At 44.4% G+C, this 22,548-nt stretch overlaps 1 protein-coding gene across 3 annotated transcripts in view; it reads left to right on the top strand.

Annotated features, from left to right (window-relative positions):
* The first annotated feature begins 7,086 nt into the window (after nucleotides 1–7,086).
* EPHX2 (epoxide hydrolase 2) overlaps nucleotides 7,087–22,548 on the top strand; it is a 70,325-nt gene continuing 54,863 nt past the window's right edge. For all 3 annotated transcript variants that reach the window (XR_013181711.1, XM_077176450.1, XM_077176449.1), the window contains exons 1-3: nucleotides 7,087–7,256; nucleotides 12,562–12,646; nucleotides 19,637–19,796. Coding sequence is in view for 2 of the 3 variants with exons in the window: in XM_077176450.1 (XP_077032565.1) it covers nucleotides 7,159–7,256; nucleotides 12,562–12,646; nucleotides 19,637–19,796 (343 nt within the window). In the remaining variant the exon portion in view is untranslated. The remainder of the gene's footprint in view (nucleotides 7,257–12,561; nucleotides 12,647–19,636; nucleotides 19,797–22,548) is intronic.

Raw genomic sequence — 22,548 nt, 5'->3', positions numbered from 1 at the left:
TCCCACCAAAATCCCCAAAAATTCCCCCAAAAAATTCAAAAAAAATCCCCCCAAAATCCCCAAAAAGTTCCAAAAATATCCCCAAAACCCCCAAAAAAATCCCCCCTAAAAATCCCCAAAATTCCCCCAAAAATCCCAGAAAAAAACCCCAAAAATCTCAAAAAATTCCACAGAATTCCCCCAAAAAAACCCCTCCGAAAATCCCCAAAAAAATCCCCAAAAATCCCCAAAAATTCCCAAAAATTCCCCAAAAAATCCCCCCCCAAAAAATCCCAGAAAAATCCCAAAAACTCCCCAAAAATCTTCAAAAAATCCCCCAAAAATCCCCCAAAAATCCCCCAAATTCCCCCCAAAATCCCCAAAAATTCCCCCAAAAAATCCCCAAAATTCCCAAAAAATCCCCCCGAAAAAAATCCCCAAAAAACCCAGAAAAATTCCCCAAAATTCCCCAAAAAATCCCCAAAAACCCCGAAATTTTCCCTTCCCCCACCCCAAAATTGGGGAATTTTTCCCATTTTCTCCCCAAATTCGGGAATTTCCCCCCAAAATTCGGGAATTTCGCCCCAAAATTCGGGAATTTCCCCCCAAAATTCGGGAATTTTCTCACCATGCTGCAGCTGCCGCCCGCGAGAATTTGGGAATTTTTGGGAATTTTGGGATTTTTTTGGATTTTTGGGGATTTTTTTGGGATTTTTTGGGATTTTTCGGGCGGCTCCGGCGGCTCCGAGGTCGCTGCGGGCTCGGAATTCCCGGAAAGGACAAAAAACCCCGGGAATTTTGGGATTTTGGGATTTTGGGAATTGCGAAATTCCCGGGGAGGGGCGAAAAGGGGGAGGGGAGGGGAGGGGGAGGGGAAAATGGGGGAAAAATCCGGGAATTCGGGAAAAATGGGAAAAATGGGGGAAAATCCGGGAATTCGGGAATAAATGGTGAGAAAATCCCAAATTTTTGGGGGGAAAAATAGGGAAAAAAAATCCCAAATTTTGGGGGAAAAAATCCCAGATTTTGGGGGGAAAATGGGAAGAAATTCCCGAATTTTGTTTTGGGGAGAAAATGGGGAAAAAAGGGGGAGAAATTCCCAAATTTTGGGAGGAAAATGGGGAAAAAAGGGGGAAAATTTCCAATTTTTTGAGGAAAAGAAATTCCCAAATTTTGGGGGGAAAATTCCCAATTTTTGGGGGAGAAAAATGGGGAAAACCAGGGGGAAAATGGCGAGAAATTCCTGAATTTTGGGGGAAAAATCCCCAAATTTTGGGGCGGAAAATTGGGAGAAATTCCCGAATTTTGGGGGGAAAATGGGGAAAAAATGGGGAGAAACTCCAGGATTTTGGGAAAAATGGGGAAAAATGGGGAGAAATTCCCGGATTAGGGGGAAAAATGGAGGAAAATGGGGAAAAATTCCCAAATTTTGGGGGAGAGAAATAGGGGGGGAATGGGGAGAAATTCCCAAATTTTTGGGGTGGAAAAATGAGGGAAAATTCTCAAATTTGGGGGGAAGAATGGGGCAAGAAAGGGGAGAAAATGGGGAGAAATTCCCAAATTTTGGGGGAAAAATTCCCAAATTTTGGAGGGAAAATGGGGAGAAATTCCCAAATTTTGGGAATAAATGGGGAGAAATTCCCGGATTTTGGGAGGAAAATGGGGAAAAATTCCCGAAATTCGGGAAAAATGGGGAGAAATTCCCGAATTTTGGGGACAAAATCCCAAATTTTTGGGGGGTAAATTCCCAAATTTTTGGGGGAAAATGGGGGGAAAATGGGGAGAAATTCCCGAATTTTTTGGGGGGAAAATAGGGATTTTTGGGGGAGGAAAAACAGGGGGGAAAATGGGTGGAAATTCCCGAATTTTGGGGAAAATGGGGATAAATTCCTGGATTTTGGGAGAAAATGGGGAGAAATTCCCGAATTTTGGGGAAAAATTCCCAAAATTTGGGGGAAAAATGGGGGAAAAAGGGGGAGAAATTCCCAAATTCTTTTGGGAGAAAAATGGGGGGAAATTCCCGAATTTTGGGAAAAATGGGGAGAAATTCCCGAATTTTGGGGAAATGGGAAAATGGGGAAAATTCCCAAATTTTTTGGGGGAAAATTCCCAAAATTTTGGGAGAAAATGGGGAGAAATTCCCGGATTTGGGGAAAAATGGGGAAAAATGGGGAAAAAATCCCGGACTATGGGGAGAAATGGGGAGAAATTCCGGATTTTAGGGGAAAAAAATCCCAAATTTTGGGGGGAAAATGGAGAGAAATTCCCGAATTTTGGGGAAAAATGGGGGAAAAAAAATCCCAAATTTGGGGGAAAAAATAGGGAAAATGTCCCCAATTTTTGGGGGGAAAAATGGGGAGAAATTCCCGAATTTTAGGGAAAAAAGGGGAGGAAAAATCCCAATTTTGGGGGGAAAATGGGGGAAAATTCCTAAAATTTGGGGGAAAAATGGGAGGAAAAATGGGGAGAAATTCCCGAAATTTGGGGAAAAAAATGGGGGAAAATTTCCGAATTTTGGGGAAAAAGTTCCCAAATTCTGGGGGGAAAATTGGGAAAAAAGGGGGGGGGAATGGGGAAAATTCGAAATTATTTTTGAGGGGAAAAAAGGGGGGGAAATGGGGAAAAATTTCCAAATTTTGGAGGGGAAAAATGGGGAAAACCAGGGGGAAAATGGGGAAAATTCCCAAATTATTTTTGAGGGGAAAAAAGGGGGGGAAATGGGGAAAAAATCCCGAATTTTGGGGGGAAAATGGGGGAAAGGGGGAAAAATGGAGGAAAATGGGGAAAAAATCCCAAAATTTTGGGGAAAAAAGGGGGAAAATGTGGGGTGAAAATTCCCAAATTTTGGGGGAAATGGGGAGAAATTCCCAAATTTTTTTGGTGGAAAAAGGGGGGAAAACGGGGAAAATTCCCGAGATTTTGAGGCTTCTGGGTGAGGAAAATTGGTGAAAATTTGGAATAAAAGTGGAAAAAATGGAGGGAAAATGGGGGGGGGAAATTTGGGAAAAAGGGGAAAAAAATCCCAAAGGTTTGGGGGGAAAATCCCAAAGATTTTGGGGCTTCTGGCAGAGAATTCCTGAAAAAAAAAAGGGAAAAAATTGGGGGAAAAATGGGGAAAAATGGGGGAAAAATGGGAAAAAATGGGGAAAAAATGGGAGAAATATGGGAAAAAAAAGGGAAAATGGGAAAAAAGGGGGGAAAATGGGAAAATGGAAAAAATGGGGGGAAATGGGGGAAAATGGGAAAAAATGGGGAAAAAAAGGAGGAAGAACAGGGGGAAAATGGGGAAAAATGGGAAAAAAATCCAAATTTTGGGTTTTTTTGAACTGGGAATGATTGGGAAAAAAGGGGAAAAAATGGAAAATTGGGAAAAAAGGGTGAATTCCAGAAATTTTTTGGGGAAAATGGGAAAGAATGAGGAAAAATGGGGAAATTTGGGGAAAATTTTGGGGTTTTTGGGGTTTTTTTCTGCCCCTTTTTAAAATTTTTTGTTTTATTTTTGGGGTTTTTTTTTGTTTATTTGGGGTTTTTCCAGTTTTTTTTGGGTTTTTTTCCCATTTTTATTTGGGGTTTTTTCCCATTTTTATTTGGGGTTTTTTTCCAGGTTTATTTGGGGTTTTTTTCCATTTTTATTTGGTTTTTTTTCCAGGTTTTTTTGGGGTTTTTCCATTTTTATTTTGGGATTTTTTTCCAGGTTTATTTGGGGTTTTTTTCCAGGTTTATTTTGGGTTTTTTCCAGGTTTTTTTCCATTTTTATTTTGTTTTTTTTCCAGGTTTATTTTGGGTTTTTTCCAGGTTTATTTTTGGGTTTTGCCCTGGATTTCGTTCCAGGTTTTTGCTCCTTTTAGGTCGGGGCAAAGGTCGGGAAAATTCCAAAAATTCCAAGAATTCCTCGGGATTTGCCATTAACGCCGAGGGGGAGGGGAGGAAATCCCAAAATAAATTCACAAACAATTCCTGGAAAATGAAACCAACCAAAAAACCCAGAAAAAATGGAAAAAAATTCCCCAAAATTGCAAATAAATTCCCACAAGAATTCCCCAAAAATGAAAAATCCAATGAAAAATCAAATTTAAAAATATTGAAAAAATTCTGGGGGGAAAAATGCCCAAAAATTCCCCCTTAAAATGCAAAAGATGCCCCCGAAATGATCCAAAATATTTCCAAAAAATGCCCCAAAAAATCTCCAAAAAAATCCCTTAAAAATTCCCCCAAATCCCCCAAAAATCCCAAAAAATTCCCCAAAAAAATAAAAAAAATCTCAATAAAATCTCAAAAAAATCCCTTTAAAATTAAAAAAAAATCCCCAAAAATCCTCAAAAAATCCCCAAAATTTCCACCATAAAATCCAAAAGATGCCCCCAAAATGTTTCAAAATATTTCTAAAAAATCCCCCAAAAAATCCCCAAAAAATCCCCGAAAAAATTCCTCAAAAAAATCCCAAAAAATTCCTTAAAAATTAAAAAAATTGCCTAAAAAATCTCCAAAAAAATCCCCCCAAAATCTCAAAAAAATTCCAAAAAATCCCCCCAAAATCTCCAAAAAAATCCCCAAAAAATCCTCCCAAAAAATCCCAGAATTCCCAATAAAATCTCCAAAAATCCCCCCAAAATTCCAAAAAATTGCCCAAAAATCCCCAAAAAATCCCCAAAAATCTCCAAAAATATGCCATAAAAATCCCCCAAAATTCCCACAAAATCTCTAATAAAATGCCCCAAAATTCCCCCATAAAATCCAAGATGCCCCCAAAATGATCCAAAAGATTTCTAAAAAAATCCCCCTAAAAATCTCAAAAAAAAATCCCTTAAAAATCCCAAAAAAATCCCCCCAAAAATCCTCAAAAATATTTTAAAATCCCCGAAAAAATCCCTCAAAATTCCCAATAGAATCTCCCAAAAATCCCTTTAAAATTCCAAAAAATTGCCCAAAAATCCCCCAAAAAAAAAAAAAAATCCCCCCAAAAATCCTCAAAAAATCTCCAAAAAAATCCTGGAAAAATCCCAAAAAACCCTCAAAAATATTTTTAAAATCCCCGAAAAAATCCCTTAAAATTCCAAAAAATTGCCCAAAAATCCCCCAAAATTTAAAAAATCCCCCGAAAAAATTTTAAAAAAATTTAAATATTTCCCCCAGATTCCCAGAAACTTCCCAAAAAATTCTTCAAAAGTGCCCCCAAAATATTCACAAAAATCCCCTGAAATATCCCAAAGAATTCTCAAAAAACTGCAATACAATTTCAAAAAAAATCTGAGGAAATGAGAAAAATAAAATAAAATAAACCCGAAAAATTCAAAAAATTCCTGCAAAAATCCCCCAAATTTTCCTAAAATTAAAAAAAAAATAAAATTTTCCCCAAAAATGTAAAAGAAAATTATTAAAAGATGCCAGAAAAATTCCCAAAAACTTCCCCTAAAATTCTCCCCAAAATTCAAAAAAATCAAATAAAATTCCCCTAAAAATTCCAAAGAAATTCCCCCAAAAATTCCCCAAATTTTTTTAAAATTGCCCCAAAATTTCAAAGAAATTCCCAAAAAATCTCCCCAAAATTTCCCCGATTTTTTTTTTAATTCCCTGAAAATTCCCCCCAAAATTCCCCAAAAAAATTCCCTCAAAATTTCCCTAAAAATTAAAAAAAAAATCTCCCAAAAAATTCCCATTTTTACCGACTAAAAGGGGGCGGGGCCAGAGTAACGAGAGGCGTGGCTTCCATGAGTGGGCGGGGCTTCGTCAATACAGCGGATTGTGTGAGGGGCGTGGCTTTGCTTAGGGGGCGTGGCTTCGGCGATTCTTGTGGGTTATGTGAGGGGCGCGGCCTCGCCGAGTTTCTCCATGTGGGGGCGTGGCTTCCCTTAGAGGCGTGGCTTCGGTGAGTGCTGTGGGCGACGTGAGGGGAGAAATCCCCCCAAAAGCCTCCAAATTAAAAAAAAACCTAAAACCCAAAAAATCCCCCCCAAAAATATCCACCAAAAATCCCCAATAATAAAAAAAAAAGTCCCAAAATCCTTTAAAATCCCCCCAAAAATTCCCCCAAAAGTTTGAAGGGAGAGGCTTCGCTGAGGGGGCGTGGCTTCGGTGGGTGCTGAGGGCTACGTGAGGGGAGAAATCCCCCAAAGAGCCCCCAAAATAAAAAAAAAACTAAAACCCAAAAAATCCCCCAAAAAATCTCCCCCCAAAATCCTCAATAATAAAAAGAAAAACTCCCAAAACTCTTTAAAATGCCCTCAAAAATTCCCCCAAAAGATTGAAGGGCGAGGCTTCGCTGAGGGGCCGTGGCTTCGGTGAGTGCTGTGGGCTACGTGAAGGGAGAAATCCCCAAAAAGCCCCCAAAATAAAGAAAAACCCTAAAAACTAAAAAAATCCACAAAAATATATCCCAAAACTCTTTAAAAGCCCCCAAAAATTCCCCCAAATGATTGGAGAGGCTTCGCTGAGGGGGCGTGGCTTCGGTGAGTGCTGTGGGCGACGTGAGGGGAGAAATCCCCCCAAAAGCCCCCAAAATAAAAAAAACCCTAAAACCCAAAAAATCCCCCAAAAATCTCCCCTCAAAATCCCCGATAATAAGAAGAAAAACTCCTAAAACTCTTTAAAATCCCCCCAAAAATTCCTCCAAAAGTTTGAAGGGAGAGGCTCCGCTGAGGGGGCGTGGCTTCAGTGAGGGGCCTGTGGGCTACGTGAGGGGAGAAATCCCCCAAAAAGCCCCCAAAATAAAAAAAAACCTAAAATCCAAAAAATCCCCAAAAAAATCTCCCCCCAAAATCCCCAATAATAAAAAAAAATCTGCCAAAACTCCTTAAAATCCCCCCAAAAATTCCCCCAAAAGATTGAAGGGCGAGGCTTCGCTGAGGGGCCGTGGCTTCGGTGAGTGCTGTGGGCGACGTGAGGGGAGAAATCACCCCAAAAGCCCCCAAAATAAAAAAAAATCCTAAAACCCATAAATCCCCCCAAAAATCCCCAATAAGAAAAAATAAATCTCCCAAAACTCTTTAAAATCCCCCCCAAAACCCCCAAAAGTTTGAAGGGAGAGGCTTCGCTGAAGGGGCGTGGCTTCGGCTACTGCTGTGGGCGACGTGAGGGGCGTGGCTTCTTTGACGTGAGGGGCGCGGCTTCTTCGAGAGTGCGTGGTCTAAACTGGGCCAAAGTTCGAGGCCGCGGGTTCGAGTCCCGGCTCCGGCGGCGGCCATGGCGCCTCGGGCTGTGATCTTCGACCTCGGCGTTCTGCTCAAACCGGGCCTGCAGCACTTCCTGCACGCCTGCGAGCGCGACTGGGCCTTGCCCAGGTAGGTCCGGCTCGGTTGGGCTCGGTTTGGTTCGGTTCGGTTCGGTTTGGGCTCGGTTTGGTAAAGCCGCGCCTGGCACGGCCGAAAGCGCCCGCCCGCGCGTTAATGCGGGGCGGCGGCGCTCGAGTCCCACGGAATCAACGCGAGAATTTTGTGGTTGGCGGCGCCGCCCGCGTGGAGTTTGAGTTTAGGAAGTTTGGGGATTTTGGGATTTTTGGGGTTTGGGGTTTTTGGGGTTTGGGATTTGGGGTCTGGAGTTTTTTGGGGTTTGGGGTTTGGGGTCTGGAGGTTTTTGGGTTTGGGGGTTTGGGATTTGGGAGATTGGGAATTTGGGAATTCGGAATGTTTGGGGTTTTTGGGATTTGGGATTTGGGGTTTGGGGTCTGGAGTTTTTCGGGATTTGGGGATTTGGGATTTGAGAGATTTGGGATTGGGGGTTGGGGATTTGGGGTTTGAGGTTTTTTGGGATTTCGGGGATTTTTGGGGTTTGGGAGATTTGGGAATTTGGGGTTTGGGGGTTGGGGTTTGGATTTGGGGTTTTTGGGATTTGGGGATTTCAAGATTTGGGATTTGGAATTTTTTGGGATTTGGGGTTTTTGAGATTTGAGGTTTTGGATTTGGGGTATTGGGGGTTTTTGGGATTTGGATTTGGGGCTTTTGGGGTTTGGGATTTGGGATTTGGGGTTTTTGGGATTTTGGATTTGGGGTTTGGAAATTTGGGGTTTGGTGTCTGGAGTTTTTTGGGGTTTGGGATTTGGGGTTTTTGGGATTATGGGAATTAGGAATGTTTAAGATTTTTGGGATTTGAATTTGGGGATTTGGGATTTCGGGTTGGGATTGAGGATTTGGGATTTGGGGTTTGGGGTCTGGAGTTTTTGGGATTTGGGGATTTGGGGTTTGAGAGATTTGGGATTGGGGGTTGGGGATTGGGGATTTGAGGTTTTTTGGGATTTGGGGATTTCAGGATTTGGGATTTGGGAATTTTTTGGGATTTGGGGTTTTTGGGGTTTTTGAGATTTGGGGTTTTGGATTTGGGATCTGGGATTTTTGGGGGTTTTGGGATTTGGGGTTTTGGGGATTTGGGATTGGGAGTTTGGGATTTGGGGTTGGAATTTGGGGTTAGGATCAGAGATTTGGGATTTCGGATTTGGGGATTTCGGGTCTGGGATTTGGGGGTTTGGGGTTTTGGGATTTGGGTCTGGGGTTTTTGGGATTTGGAGTTTTTGGGATTTGGGGATTTCAGGATTTGGGATTTGGAATTTTTTGGGATTTGGAATTTTTTGGGATTTGGGGTTTTTGGGGTTTGGGATTTGGGATTTGGAATTTTTGGGGTTTGGGATTTGGATTTGGGGCTTTTGGGATTTGGGATTTCGGGTCTGGGGTTTTTTGGGATTTGGGGTTTTTTTGGGATTGGGGTTTGGGGTTTTACCATTTGAGGTCTGGGGTTTTTGGGATTTGGGGATTTCAGGATTTAGGATTTGGAATTTCTTTGGGATTTGGGATTTGGGATTGGGAGTTTGGGATTTGGGATTGGAATTTGGGATTGGGATCAGGGGTTTGGGATTTGGGGTTTGGGGTTTTGGCATTTGGGATTTTTGGTCATTTGGGGTTTGGGATTTGGTATTGGGGATTTGAGGTTTTTGGGTATTTTTCTTTGGGGTTTGGGAATTTGGGATTTGGGAATTTGGGATTTGGGGTCTGGAGGTTTTTGGGGTTTGGGGATTTGGGGTTTTTTGGGATTTGGGGTTTAGGATTTGGAATTGGGGATTTGAGGTTTTTGGTTTCTTTTCTTTGGGGTTTGGAAATTTGGGGTTTGGGATTTGGGGTCTGGAGTTTTTTGGGTTTTTGGGATTTTTGGGATTTGGGATTGGGGGTTGGGGATTGGGGATTTGAGGTTTTTTGGGATTTGGGGGATTTGGGATTTGGGGATTTCAGGATTTGGGATTTGGAATTTTTTGGGATTTGGGGTTTTTTGGGTTTTTGAGATTTGGGGGTTTGGATTTGGGGTTTGGGATTTTTGGGGTTTGGGATTTGGATTTGGGGCTTTTGGGATTTGGGATTGGGAGTTTGGGATTTGGGGTTTTTGGGATTTGGGGATTTCAGGATTTAGGATTTGGAATTTTTTGGGATTTGGGTTTTTTGGGGTTTTTGAGATTTGGGGTTTGGGATTTGGGATCTGGGATTTTTGGGATTTGGGGAGTTTGGGATTTGGGGATTTGGGGTTTTTGGGATTTGGGATCGGGGGTTTAGGATTGAGGATTGGGATTTTGGGATTTTTGGGTTTTGTATCCGGGATTTGGGGTTTGGGGTTGGGATCTGGGATTTAGGATCAGGGATTTGGGATTTGGGATTTTTGGGATTTGGGATTTTTGGTCATTTGGGGGTTGGGATTTGGGATTTTGGGTCTTTGGGGTTTTGGCATTTGGGTTTTTTTGGGATTTGGGGTTTGGGATTTGGTATTGGGGATTTAAGGTTTTGGGGTTTTTTGTTTGGGGTTTGGGTTTGGGATTTGGGAATTTGGGGTTTGGGGTTTGGTGTCTGGAGTTTTTTGGGGTTTGGGGATTTGGGGTTTGAGAGATTTGGGATTGGGGGTTGGGGATTGGGGTTTGGGGTTTGGGATCTGAGGTTTTTTGGGGTGTTTGGGGTTTGGGATTTGGGGTTTGGGAGATTTGGGAATTTGGGGTTTGGGGGTTGGGGTTTGGATTTGGGGACTTCGGGATTTGGGATTTGGAATTTTTTGGGATTTGGGGTTTTTGGGGTTTTTGAGATTTGGGGGTTTGGATTTGGGATTTTGGATTTTTGGGGTTTGGGATTTGGATTTGGGGCTTTTGGGATTTGAGATTGGGAGTTTGGGATTTGGGGTTGGGATCAGGGATTTGGGATTTGGGGATTTCGGGTCTGGGGTTTTTTGGGATTTGGGGGTTTGGGGTTTTGGGATTTGGGGTTTGAGGATTTTTGGATTTGGGGATTTCAGGATTTAGGATTTGGACTTTTTTGGGATTTGGGGTTTTTGGGGTTTTTGAGATTTGGGGTTTTGGATTTGGGATTTTGCGGATTTGGATTTGGGGTTTTTGGGATTTGGGATTTGGGGTTTGAGAGATTTGGGATTGGGGATTTGGGGTTTGGAATTTGGGGTTTGGGATTTGGGGTTTTTTGGGATTTTTGGGGTTTGGGATTTGGGGTTTGGGAGATTTGGGAATTTGGGGTTTGGGGGTTGGATTTGGGGTTTTTGGGATTTGGAATTTTTTGGGATTTGGGGATTTTGGGGTTTTTGAGATTTGAGGTTTTGGATTTGGGGTTTTGGGGATTTTTGGGATTTGGGATTTGGGTTTGGGGCTTTTGGGATTTGGGATTGGGAGTTTGGGGTTTGAACTTTGGGATTTCGGTTTTATGGGATCTGAGCTTTGGGGTTGGGGTCTTTGGGATTTGGGATTTGGGGTTTTTAAGGGGATCTGAGCTTTGGGGTTTGGGGTTTTTATGGGATCTGAGCTTTGGGGTTTTATGGGGGTTTGACCTTTGGGGTTTTATGGGATTTGACCTTTGGGGTTTTATGGGGTCTGAGCTTTGGGGTTTGGGGTTTTTGGGATCTGAGCATTGGAGTTTTATGGGATTTGGGGTTTGGGGTTTTTATGGGATCTGAGCTTTGGGGTTTTTGGGATCTGATTTGGGTTTTATGGGATCTGAGGTTTTTGGGATTTGAGCTTTGGGGTTTTATGGGATCTGAGCTTTGGGGTTTTGGATTTGGGGGCTTGTATGGGATTTGGGGTTTGGGATTTTTGGGGATCTGAGCTTTGGGATTTGGGTTTTTATGGGGTCTCTGCTTTGTGATTTGGGTTTTATGGGGTTTGAGCTTTAGGGTTTGGGTTTTATGGGGTCTGAGCTTTGGGGTTTTTATGGGATTTGATCTTTGGGTTTTATGGGATCTGAGCTTTGGGATTTGGAATTTTTATGGGATTTGACCTTTGGGGTTTGGGTTTTTATGGGATCTGGGATTTGGGGTTTTTGGGATTTGAGCTTTGGGGTTTTTGGGGAATGTGAGCTTTGGGATCTGGGTTTTTATGGGATCTGGGCTTTGGGGCTTCTTGGGATGTGGGATTTGGGGATCTGGGATTTGGGGTTTGGGGTTTTTATGGGATCTGAGCTTTGGGGTTTGGGATTTTTGGGATTTGAGCTTTGGGGTTTTATGGGATTTGACCTTTGGGGTCTTTATGGGGTTTCACCTTTGGGGTTTAGGGTTTTATGGGATCTGGGATTTGGGATTTTATGGGGTTTGATCTTTGGGGTTTGGGTTTTTCTGGGATCTGTGATTTGGGGTTTGGGGTTTTTATGGGATCTGATTTGGCTTTTATGGGGTCTGACCTTTGGGGTTTTATGGGGATTTCACCTTGGGGGTTTGGGGTTTTTATGGGATCTGGGATTTGGGGTTTGATGGGATCTGAGCTTTGGGGTTTGGAGTTTTTATGGGGTCTGAGCTTTGGGGTTTTTATGGGACCTGATTTGGGGTTTCATGGGATCTGACCTTTGTGGCTTTTTATGGGATCTGAGCTTTGGGGTCTGGGGTTTTCTGGGATCTGAGCTTTGGGGTTTCTGATGGGATCTGAGCTTTGGGGTTTTTATGGGATCTGAGATTTGGGGTCTGGGGTTTTTATGGGATCTGGGGTTTGGGATTTTATGGGGTTTGACCTTTGGGGTTTGGGTTTTTCTGGGATCTGAGCTTTGGGGTTTTTTGGGATCTGATTTGGGGTTTGTATGGGATTTGACCTTTGGGCTTTGGGTTTTTTTGGGGTCTGACCCTTGGTGTTTTATGGGGTTTTTTGGGGTCTGACCTTTGGTGTTTTTGGCTCTGACCCTTGGGGTTTATGGGGTTTGTATGGGATCTGTGATTTGGTGTTTATGGGGTTTGTATGGGCTCTGACCCTTGGTGTTTATGGGGTTTTTTTGGGATCTGTGATTTGGTGTTTATGGGGTTTGTATGGGATCTGTGATTTGGTGTTTATGGGGTTTGTATGGGCTCTGACCCTTGGGGTTTTTGGGGTTTGTATGGGCTCTGACCTTTGGTGTTTATGGGGTTTTTTTGGGATCTGTGATTTGGTGTTTTTGGGTTTTTTTGGGATCTGTGATTTGGTGTTTATGGGGTTTTTTTGGGCTCTGTGATTTGGTGTTTATGGGGTTTTTTTGGGATCTGTGATTTGGTGTTTTTGGGGTTTTTTTGGGATCTGTGATTTGGTGTTTTTGGGGTTTTTTTTGGCTCTGACCTTTGGTGTTTTTGGTGTTTTTGGCTCTGCCCTTTGGGGTTTCTCTCCAGGGGTTTCTTTGAGGCCGTTCTGGACTCGGGCGGATCCCAGAGCCCCCGAGCCCGAGCGCTGCGGGGCCACATCGGCCTCAGCCAGGTGGGGATCGGGATCTGGGATCTGGGATCCACCCGGGGGAGTGAGTTGGGATCAACCCTGGAGATTTGGGATCCACCTTTGGGATTGACCCTGGGGGGGTTGGGATCAACCTTTGGGATTTGGGATTGACCTTGGGGATCCACCCTGGGGATTTGGGATCGACCGTTGGGATTTGGGATCCACCTGGGGGAGTTGGGATCAACCCTGGAGATTTGGGATCGACCTCTGGGATTGACCCTGGGGGGGTTGGGATCAACCTTTGGGATTTGGGATTGACCTTGGGGATCCACCTTGGGGAGTTGGGATCGACCTTGGGGGATTTGGGATCCACCTGGGGGAGTTGGGATCAACCCTGGAGATTTGGGATCGACCTCTGGGATCGACATTGGGGATTTGGGATCCACATTTGGGATCGACCATGGGGATTTGGGATCCACCCTGGGGATTTGGGATCAACCTGTGGGATTTAGGATCGACCTGTAGGATTTGGGATCGACCATTGGGATCGACCCTGGGGATTTGGGATCCACCCGGGGGATATGGGATCGACCTCTGGGATCGACCCTGGGGATTTGGGCTTGACCTGGGGGATTTGGGATTGACCCTGGGGATTTGGGATCAACCTATGGGATCAAGCTCTGGGATTTGGGATCGACCCTGGGGGATTTGGGATCCACCGTGGGGATCTGGGATCCACCCTGGATTTGGATTTGACCTTGGGGATTTGGGATCCACCCTGGGGGATTTGGGATCCAAGCCGGGGGTTGGGATCCACTCTGGGATTTGGGATCAACCCCAAAGTTCCTGGGATTTTGATCAACCCTGGGATTTGGGATCCCCCCCCCCCCAGAATTTCCCCAGATTTTGGGGTTTTTTTCAGCAGGAAATTTCCTGGAATTTTGGGGCTTTTCCAACTGGGAATTTCCCAGATTTCTCCACTTTTCCAACTGGGATTTCTCCCAAATTTTGCGGCTTTTCCAACTGGGAATTTCCCAGATTTTGGGGCTTTTCCAATTGGGATTTTTTCCCAAATTTTGGGGCTTTTTCAACTGAGAATTTCCCAAATTTGGGGATTTTTCCATCCAGGATTTCTCCAAGATTTTGATGCTTTTCCAACCAAGAATTTCCCAGATTTTGGGACATTTCCAACTGGGAATTTCCTGGAATTTTTGGGGCTTTTCCAACTGGGATTTCCCTGGATTTTTGGGGCTTTTCCATTTGGGAATTTCCCAGATTCTGGAGTTTTCCCAACCAGGAATTTCCCAGATTTTGCTGTATTTCCTAACAGAGAATTTCCGGGATTTTGGGATTTTTCCATCCAGGAATTTCTCCAAGATTTCTCCACTTTTCCAACCGAGAATTTCCCAGATTTTGGGGTTTTCCCTAACTGAGAATTTCCCAGATTTTGGGATTTTTCCATCCAGGATTTCTCCAAGATTTTGATGCTTTTCCAACCAGGAATTTCCCAGATTTCTCCGTTTTCCCAACTGAGAATTTCCCAGATTTCTCCTCTTTCCCAACCAGGAATTTCCCAGATTTTGCTGTTTTTCCTAACTGAGAATTTCCCAGATTTTGGGGTATTCCCTAACAGAGAATTTCCCGGATTTTGCTGTTTTTCCATCCAGGATTTCTCCAAGATTTCTCCTCTTTCCCAACCGAGAATTTCCCAGATTTTGGGATTTTTCCAACCAGGAATTTCCCAGATTCCTCCACTTTCCCAACCAGGAATTTCTCAGATTTTGCTGTTTTTCCTAACAGAGAATTTACCGGATTCTTGAGTTTTTCCATCCAGGATTTCTCCCAGATTTCTCCACTTTCCCAACCAGGAATTTCCCAGGTTTTGGGATTTTTCCAACCGGGAATTTCCCAGATTTCTCCGTTTTCCCAACCAGGCATTTCCCAGATTTTGGGGTTTTTCCATCCGGGATTTCTCCCAGATTTCTCCACTTTTCCACCCGAGAATTTCCCAGATTTTGCTGTTTTTCCTAACTGAGAATTTCCCAGATTTTGGAGTTTTTCCATCCAGGAATTTTTCCAAGATTTCTCCACTTTTCCAACCGAGAATTTCCCAGATTTCTCCTCTTTCCCACCCAGGAATTTCCCAGATTTCGGGGTATTCCCTAACAGAGAATTTCCCGGATTTTATGATTTTTCCACCCAGGAATTTCCCAGATTTTGCTGTTTTCCTAAGTGAGAATTTCCCAGATTTTGGGATTTTTCCAACCGAGAATTTCCCAGATTTCTCCTCTTTCCCAACCAGGAATTTCCCAGATTTTGCTGGTATTCCCTAACAGAGAATTTCCCGGGTTTTGGGATTTTTCCACCCAGGGAATTTCCCAGATTTTCCTTTTTTTCCTAAGTGAGAATTTCCCAGATTTTGGGATTTTTCCAACCAAAACTTTTCCCCAACTTTTGGGACTGTTCCAACTGGGATTTCTCTGGAATTTTGGGGCTTTTCCAGCCGGGAATTTTTTCCTGAATTTTGGGGGTTTTCCAACTGGGAATTTCACAAATTTTGGAACTTTTCTAACTGGGATTTTTCCCAGATTTTGGGACTTTCCCAACCAGGGAATTTCCCAGATTTTGGGGTATTCCCTAACAGAGAATTTCCCAGATTTTGGGATTTTTCCATCCAGGATTTCTACAAGATTTTGATGCTTTTCCAATCAGGAATTTCCCAGATTTTGGGGTTTTTCCATCCGGGATTTCTCCCAGATTTCTCCATTTTCCCATCCAGGATTTCTCCCGGATTTCTCCACTTTTCCACCCAGGAATTTCCCAGATTTCTCAGTTTTCCCAACCACGAATTTCCCAGATTTCTCCACTTTCCCAACCAGGAATTTCCCGGATTTTGGGATTTTTCCATCCAGGATTTCTCCAAGATTTCTCCACTTTTCCACCCGAGAATTTCCCAGATTTTGCTGTTTTTCCTAACTGAGAATTTCCCAGATTTTGGAGTTTTTCCATCCAGGATTTCTCCCCAGATTTCTCCGCTTTCCTAAGTGAGAATTTCCCAGATTTTGCTGTTTTTCCATCCAGGATTTCCCCAAGATTTCTCCATTTTTCCAGCCAGGAATTTCCCAGATTTCTCCGCTTTTCCAACGGGGAATTTCCCAGAATTTTTTTTTTTTTTTCCAACCAGGCATTTCCCAGATTTCTCCGTTTTCCCACCCAGGAATTTCCCAGATTTTGGAGTTTTCCCAACCAGGAATTTCCCAGATTTCTCCACTTTCCCACCCAGGAATTTCCCAGATTTTGGGGTATTCCCTAACAGAGAATTTCCCAGATTTTGTGATTTTTCCACCCATGAATTTCCCGGATTTCGGGCTATTCCCCAACCAGGGAATTTCCCAGATTTTGGGGTATTCCCTAACAGAGAATTTCCCAGATTTCTCTGTTTTCCCATCCAGGATTTCCCCAAGATTTGTCCACTTTCCCAACCAGGAATTTCCCAGATTTTGGGGTATTCCCCAACAGAGAATTTCCCAGATTTTGGGATTTTTCCATCCGGGATTTCTCCCAGATTTCTCCGTTTTCCCACCCGAGAATTTCCCAGATTTTGGGTTATTCCCCAGCAGAGAATTTCCCAGATTTTGGGGTATTCCCTAACACAGAATTTCCCGGATTTTGTGATTTTTCCACCCAGGAATTTCCCAGATTTTGCTGTTTTCCTAAGTGAGAATTTCCCAGATTTTGGGATTTTTCCAACTGAGAATTTCCTAGATTTCTCCACTTTCCCAACCAGGAATTTCTCAGATTTTGCTGTTTTTCCTTAACTGAGAATTTCCCAGATTTTGTGATTTTTCCACCCAGGAATTTCCCAGATTTTGGGGTATTCCCCAACTGGGAATTTCCCAGATTTTGGGCTATTCCCCAACAGAGAATTTCCTGGATTTTGTGATTTTTCCACCCAGGAATTTCCCAGATTTTGGGGTATTCCCTAACAGAGAATTTCCCAGATTTCTCTGTTTTCCCATCCAGGATTTCCCCAAGATTTCTCCTCTTTCCCACCCATGAATTTCCCAGATTTTGGGGTATTCCCTAACTGGAAATTTCCCAGATTTTGGTTTTTTTCCATCCAGAATTTCTCCAAGATTTTGATGCTTTTCCAGCCGGGGAATTTCTCAGATTTCTCCTCTTTCCCAACCAGGAATTTCCCAGATTTTGGGGTATTCCCTAACAGAGAATTTCCTGGATTTTGGGGTATTCCCTAACAGAGAATTTCCCGGATTTTGTGATTTTTCCACCCAGGGAATTTCCCAGATTTTGCTGTTTTTCCTAAGTGAGAATTTCCCAGATTTTGGGGTTTTTCCAACCAGGATTTCTCCCAGATTTCTCCACTTTTCCAACCGAGAATTTCCCAGATTTTACTGTATTCCCTAACAGAGAATTTCCCAGATTTTGTGATTTTTCCACCCAGGATTTCCCCAAGATTTCTCCACTTTTCCAACCAGGAATTCCCCAGATTTCTCCGCTTTTCCCAACCAGGAATTTCACAGATTTTCCTGTTTTCCTAAGTGAGAATTTCCCAGATTTTGGGATTTTTCCAACCAGGAATTTCCCAGATTTCTCCACTTTCCCACCCATGAATTTCCCAGACTTTGGGGTATTCCCTAACAGAGAATTTCCCAGATTTTGTGATTTTTCCACCCAGGAATTTCCCAGATTTTGCTGTATTCCCTAACTGAGAATTTCCCAGATTTTGGGATTTTTCCAACCAGGAATTTCCCAGATTTCTCCACTTTCCCAACCAGGAATTTCTCAGATTTTGCTGTTTTTCCTTAACTGAGAATTTCCCAGATTTTGTGATTTTTCCACCCAGGATTTCCCCAAGATTTCTCCACTTTTACAACCAGGAATTTCCCAGATTTCTCCACTTTTCCCAACCAGGAATTTCCCAGATTTTCCTGTTTTCCTAAGTGAGAATTTCCCAGATTTTGGGATTTTTCCATCCAGGATTTCCCCAAGATTTCTCCACTTTCCCACCCATGAATTTCCCAGACTTTGGGGTATTCCCTAACTGGGAATTTCCCAGATTTTGGGGTATGCCCTAACAGAGAATTTCCCAAATTTGGGGTTTTTCCATCCAGGAATTTCTCCAAGATTTTGATGCTTTCCCAACCAGGAATTTCCCAGACTTTGGGATTTTTCCAACCGAGAATTTCCCAGATTTCTCCACTTTCCCACCCAGGAATTTCTCAGATTTTGCTGGTTTTCCTTAACTGAGAATTTCCCAGATTTTGTGATTTTTCCACCCAGGGAATTTCCCAGATTTTGCTGTTTTCCTAACTGAGAATTTCCCAGATTTTGGGGGGTTTTCCATCCAGGATTTCTCCAAGATTTTGATGCTTCTCCAGCCAGGAATTTCCCAGATTTCTGCGCTTTTCCAACCGGGACTTTCCCAGATTTCTCCACTTTCCCAACCAGGAATTTCTCAGATTTTGCTGTTTTTCCTAACTGAGAATTTCCCAGATTTTGGAGTTTTTCCATCCAGGATTTCTCCAAGGTTTCTGAGCTTTTCCAACTGGGGAATTTCCCAGATTTTGGGGTTTTTCCATCCAGGATTTCCCATAGATTTCTCCGCTTTCCCACCCAGGAATTTCCCAGATTTTGCTCTTTTTCCCAACCAGGAATTTCCCAGATTTTGCTGTTTTTCCTAACTGGGAATTTCCCAGATTTTGGGGTTTTTCCATCCAGGATTTCTCCAAGATTTTGATGCTTTCCCAACCAGGAATTTCCCAGGTTTTGGGATTTTTCCATCCAGGAATTCCCCAGATTTCTCCACTTTCCCAACCAGGAATTTCCCAGATTTTGGGGTTTTTCCAACCAGGATTTCTCCAAGATTTCTCCGCTTTCCCAACCAGGGAATTTCCCAGATTTTGCTGTATTCCCTAACAGAGAATTTCCGGGATTTTGGGATTTTTCCATCCAGGAATTTCTCCAAGATTTCTCCACTTTTCCAACCGAGAATTTCCCAGATTTCTCCGCTTTCCCAACTGAGAATTTCCCAGGTTTTGGGATTTTTCCATCCAGGATTTCTCCCAGATTTCTCCGTTTTCCCACCCGAGAATTTCCCAGATTTTGGGGTATTCCCTAACAAAGAATTTCCCGGATTTTGTGATTTTTCCACCCAGGAATTTCCCAGATTTTGCTGTTTTCCTAAGTGAGAATTTCCCAGATTTTGGGATTTTTCCAACCGGGAATTTCCCAGATTTCTCCTCTTTCCCAACCAGGGAATTTCCCAGATTTTGGGGTATTCCCTAACTGGGAATTTCCCAGATTTTGTGATTTTTCCACCCAGGATTTCCCCAAGATTTCTCCACTTTTCCAAGCAGGAATTCCCCAGATTTCTCCGCTTTTCCCAACCAGGAATTTCACAGATTTTCCTGTTTTCCTAAGTGAGAATTTCCCAGATTTTGGGATTTTTCCATCCAGGATTTCTCCAAGATTTCTCCACTTTTCCAGCCAAGAATTTCCCAGATTTTGGGACATTTCCTAACTGAGAATTTCCTGGAATTTTTAGGGCTTTTCCAACTGGGATTTCTTCCAAATTTTGGGGTTTTTCCATCCAGGAATTTCCCAGATTTTGAAGCTTTTCCAGCCAGGAATTTTTTCTGCATTTTGGGGCTTTTCCAACTGGGAATATCCCAAATTTTGGGGCATTTCCAACTGGGATTTCTCCAGAATTTTGGGGTTTTTCCATCCAGGATTTCTCCAAGATTTCTCTGCTTTCCCAACCAGGAATTTCTCAGATTTTCCTGTTTTTCCTAACTGAGAATTTCCCAGATTTCTCCACTTTCCCAACCAGGAATTTCCCAGATTTTGGGATATTCCCCAACAGACAATTTCCCAGATTTTGGGGTATTCCCCAACAGAGAATTTCCCAGATTTTGGGCTATTCCCCAACAGAGAATTTCCCAGGTTTTGGGGTATGTCTCACCCCCCGGAATTTCGGGAATTCCCTGATTCCCGTTGTTTTTCCCCCCTCAGCTGCTGGCGGAGCTGGACGCGCGGTGCCGGGCGCGGCTCCGCTCCCTGGGCGCGGCCGTTCCCGAGGGGTTCGCGGTGTCCCGGCCCTTCCGGGAGCTCCTGGAGCGCGGCCGCCTCGAGCCACGGATGCTGCGGGCGGCGGCGCGGCTGCGGGAGCACGGTGCGGGCTGAGCCCCGGGAATGATGGGGGGATCCCGGGGGGAATGCCGGGAATGCCGGGAATGCTGGGGAATGCCAGGGAATGCCGGGGATGGGATGGGGTGGGTCTGGAATGTTGGGGATGTTGGGAATGGGATGTTGGGAACGGTGGGACTGGAATGTTGGAGAGGTCTGGAATGTTGGGAATGGAATGGTGGGGATGGGATAGGGTGGGTCTGGAATGTTGGGGATGTTGGGAATGGTGGGACTGGAACGTTGGAGAGGTCTGGAATGTTGGGAATGGGATGGTGGGGATGGTGGGGATGGAATGTTGGGAATGTTGGGAATGGTGGGAATGGAATGTTGGGGATGGAATGTTGGGAATGGGATGTTGGGGATGGTGGGGATGGAATGTTGGGAGTGTTGGGTCTGAAACCTTGGAGAGGTTTGGTCTGGAACCTTGGGAATGTTGGGTCCAGAGTGGTGGGAATGGCGGGAATGGAATGGTGGGAATGTGGGATGGTGGGAATGGAATGGTGGGAATGTGGGATGGTGGGAATGGTGGAAATGTTGGGAATGGTGGCTCTGGAACATTGGGAATGGTGGGAATGGGATGGTGGGGATGGTGGGAATGCTGGGCTTGGAATGTTGGGAATGGTGGCTCTGGAACATTGGGAATGTTGGGAATGGGATGGTGGGAATGGTGGGTCTGGAATGTTGGGAACATTGGATCTGAAACCTTGGAGATGTTTGGTGTGGGAACCTTGGGAATGTTGGGAATGGTGGGTTCGGAATGCTGGGGATGGTGGGGATGGAATGTGGTGGGTCTGGAATGTTGGGAATGGTGGGGATGGAATGTTGGGGATGGTGGGTCTGAAACCTTGGAGATGCTTGGTCTGGAACCCTTGGAATTTTGGGAATGTTGGGTTGGGAATGTTGGGAATGGAATGTGGTGGGTCTGGAATGGTGGGGATGGTGGGTTTGGAATGTTGGGAGTGTTGGGTCTGAAACCTTGGACATGTTTGGTCTGGAACCTTGGGAATGTTGGGAATTGTGGGTTCAGAATGGTGGGAATGTTGAGTTTGGAATGGTGGGAATGATGGGAATGGAATGTTGGGAATGTTTGGTTTGGAATGTTGGGGATGTTGGGTCTGAAACCTTGGAGATGTTTGGTCTGGGAACCTTGGGAATGTTGGGTCTGGAATGTTGGGGTGGTGGGTTCAGAATGCTGGGAATGTTTGGTTTGGAATGTTTGGGATGGCGGGAATGGAATGTGGTGGGTCTGGAATGTTGGGGATGGTGGGTTTGGAATGTTGGGGATGTTGGGTCTGAAACCTTGGAGATGTTTGGTCTGGAATGTTGGGAATGTTGGGAATGCTGGGAGTGGAATGTTGGGTTTGGAATGGTGGGGATGGTGGGTCTGAAACCTTGGAGAGGTTTGGTCTGGGAACCTTGGGAATGTTGGGAATTGTGGGGATGGTGGGAGTGGAATGTTGAGATGGTAGATCCAGAATGTTGGGAATGTTGGGTTTGGAATGTTGGGAATTTTTGGTCTGGAACCTTGGAGATGTGTGGTCTGGAACCTTGGAAATATTGGGAATGGTGGGTTCAGAATGGTGGGAATGTTGGGTTGGGAATGTTGGGATGGTGGGGATGGAATGTTGGGAATGGTGGGTCTGAAACCTTGGAGATGTTTGGTCTGGAATGTTGGGAATGTTGGGAATGCTGGGAGTGGAATGTTGGGTTTGGAATGTTGGGGATGGTGGGACTGGAATGTTGGGAATGTTTGATTTGGAATGTTGGGAACGTTGGGTTTGGAATGTGGGGAATGGTGGGGATGGTGGGAATGGAATGTTGGGAATGGTGGGTCTGAAACCTTGGAGATGTTTGGTCTGGAACCTTGGGAATGTTGGGGTGGTGGGGATGGAATGTTGGGAATGGTGGGGATGGAATATGGTGGGGATGGAATGGTGGGAGTGTTGGGTCTGAAACCTTGGAGATGTTTGGTCTGGAACCTTGAGAATGTTGGGGTGGGGGGTCCAGAATGGTGGGAATGATGGGAATGGAATGGTGGGAATGGAATGGTGGGAGTGGTGGGAATGTTGGGTTTGGAATGTTTGGGATGGTGGGGATGGAATGTTGGGAATGGTGGGGATGGAATGTTGGGAATGTTTGGTCTGAAACCTTAGAGAGGTTTGGTCTGGAACCTTGGGAATGGTGGGGTGGCGGGTTTAGAATGTTGGGAATGTTGGGTTTGGAATGGTGGGGATGGTGGGTCTGAAACCTTGGAGATGTTTGGTCTGGGAACCTTGGGAATGTTGGGAATGGTGGGGATGGTGGGAGTGGAATGTTGAGATGGTAGATCCAGAATGTTGGGAATGTTGGGTTTGGAATGTTGGGAATTTTTGGTCTGGAACCTTGGAGATGTTTGGTCTGGAACCTTGGAAATGTTGGGAATGGTGGGTTCAGAATGGTGGGAATGTTGGGTTGGGAATGTTGGGATGGTGGGAATGGAATGTTGGGAATGTTGGGTTTGGAATGTTGGGGATGGTGGGTCTGGAACGTTGGAGATGTTTTGTCTGGAACCTTGGGAATGTTGGGAATGGTGGGGATGGTGGGGATGGAATGTTGGGAATTTTTGGTCTGGAACCTTGGAGATGTTTGGTCTGGGAACCTTGGGAATGTTGGGAATGTTGGGATCAGAATGTTGGGAATGTTGGGTTTGGAATGCTGGGAGTGTTGGGTTTGGAATGTTGGGGATGGTGGGAATGCTG

This window comes from Agelaius phoeniceus, chromosome 3, assembly GCF_051311805.1.
Source record: "Agelaius phoeniceus isolate bAgePho1 chromosome 3, bAgePho1.hap1, whole genome shotgun sequence".
Classification (NCBI taxonomy): domain Eukaryota; kingdom Metazoa; phylum Chordata; class Aves; order Passeriformes; family Icteridae; genus Agelaius; species Agelaius phoeniceus.
This window is presented reverse-complemented; position numbering and strand designations above follow the sequence as displayed.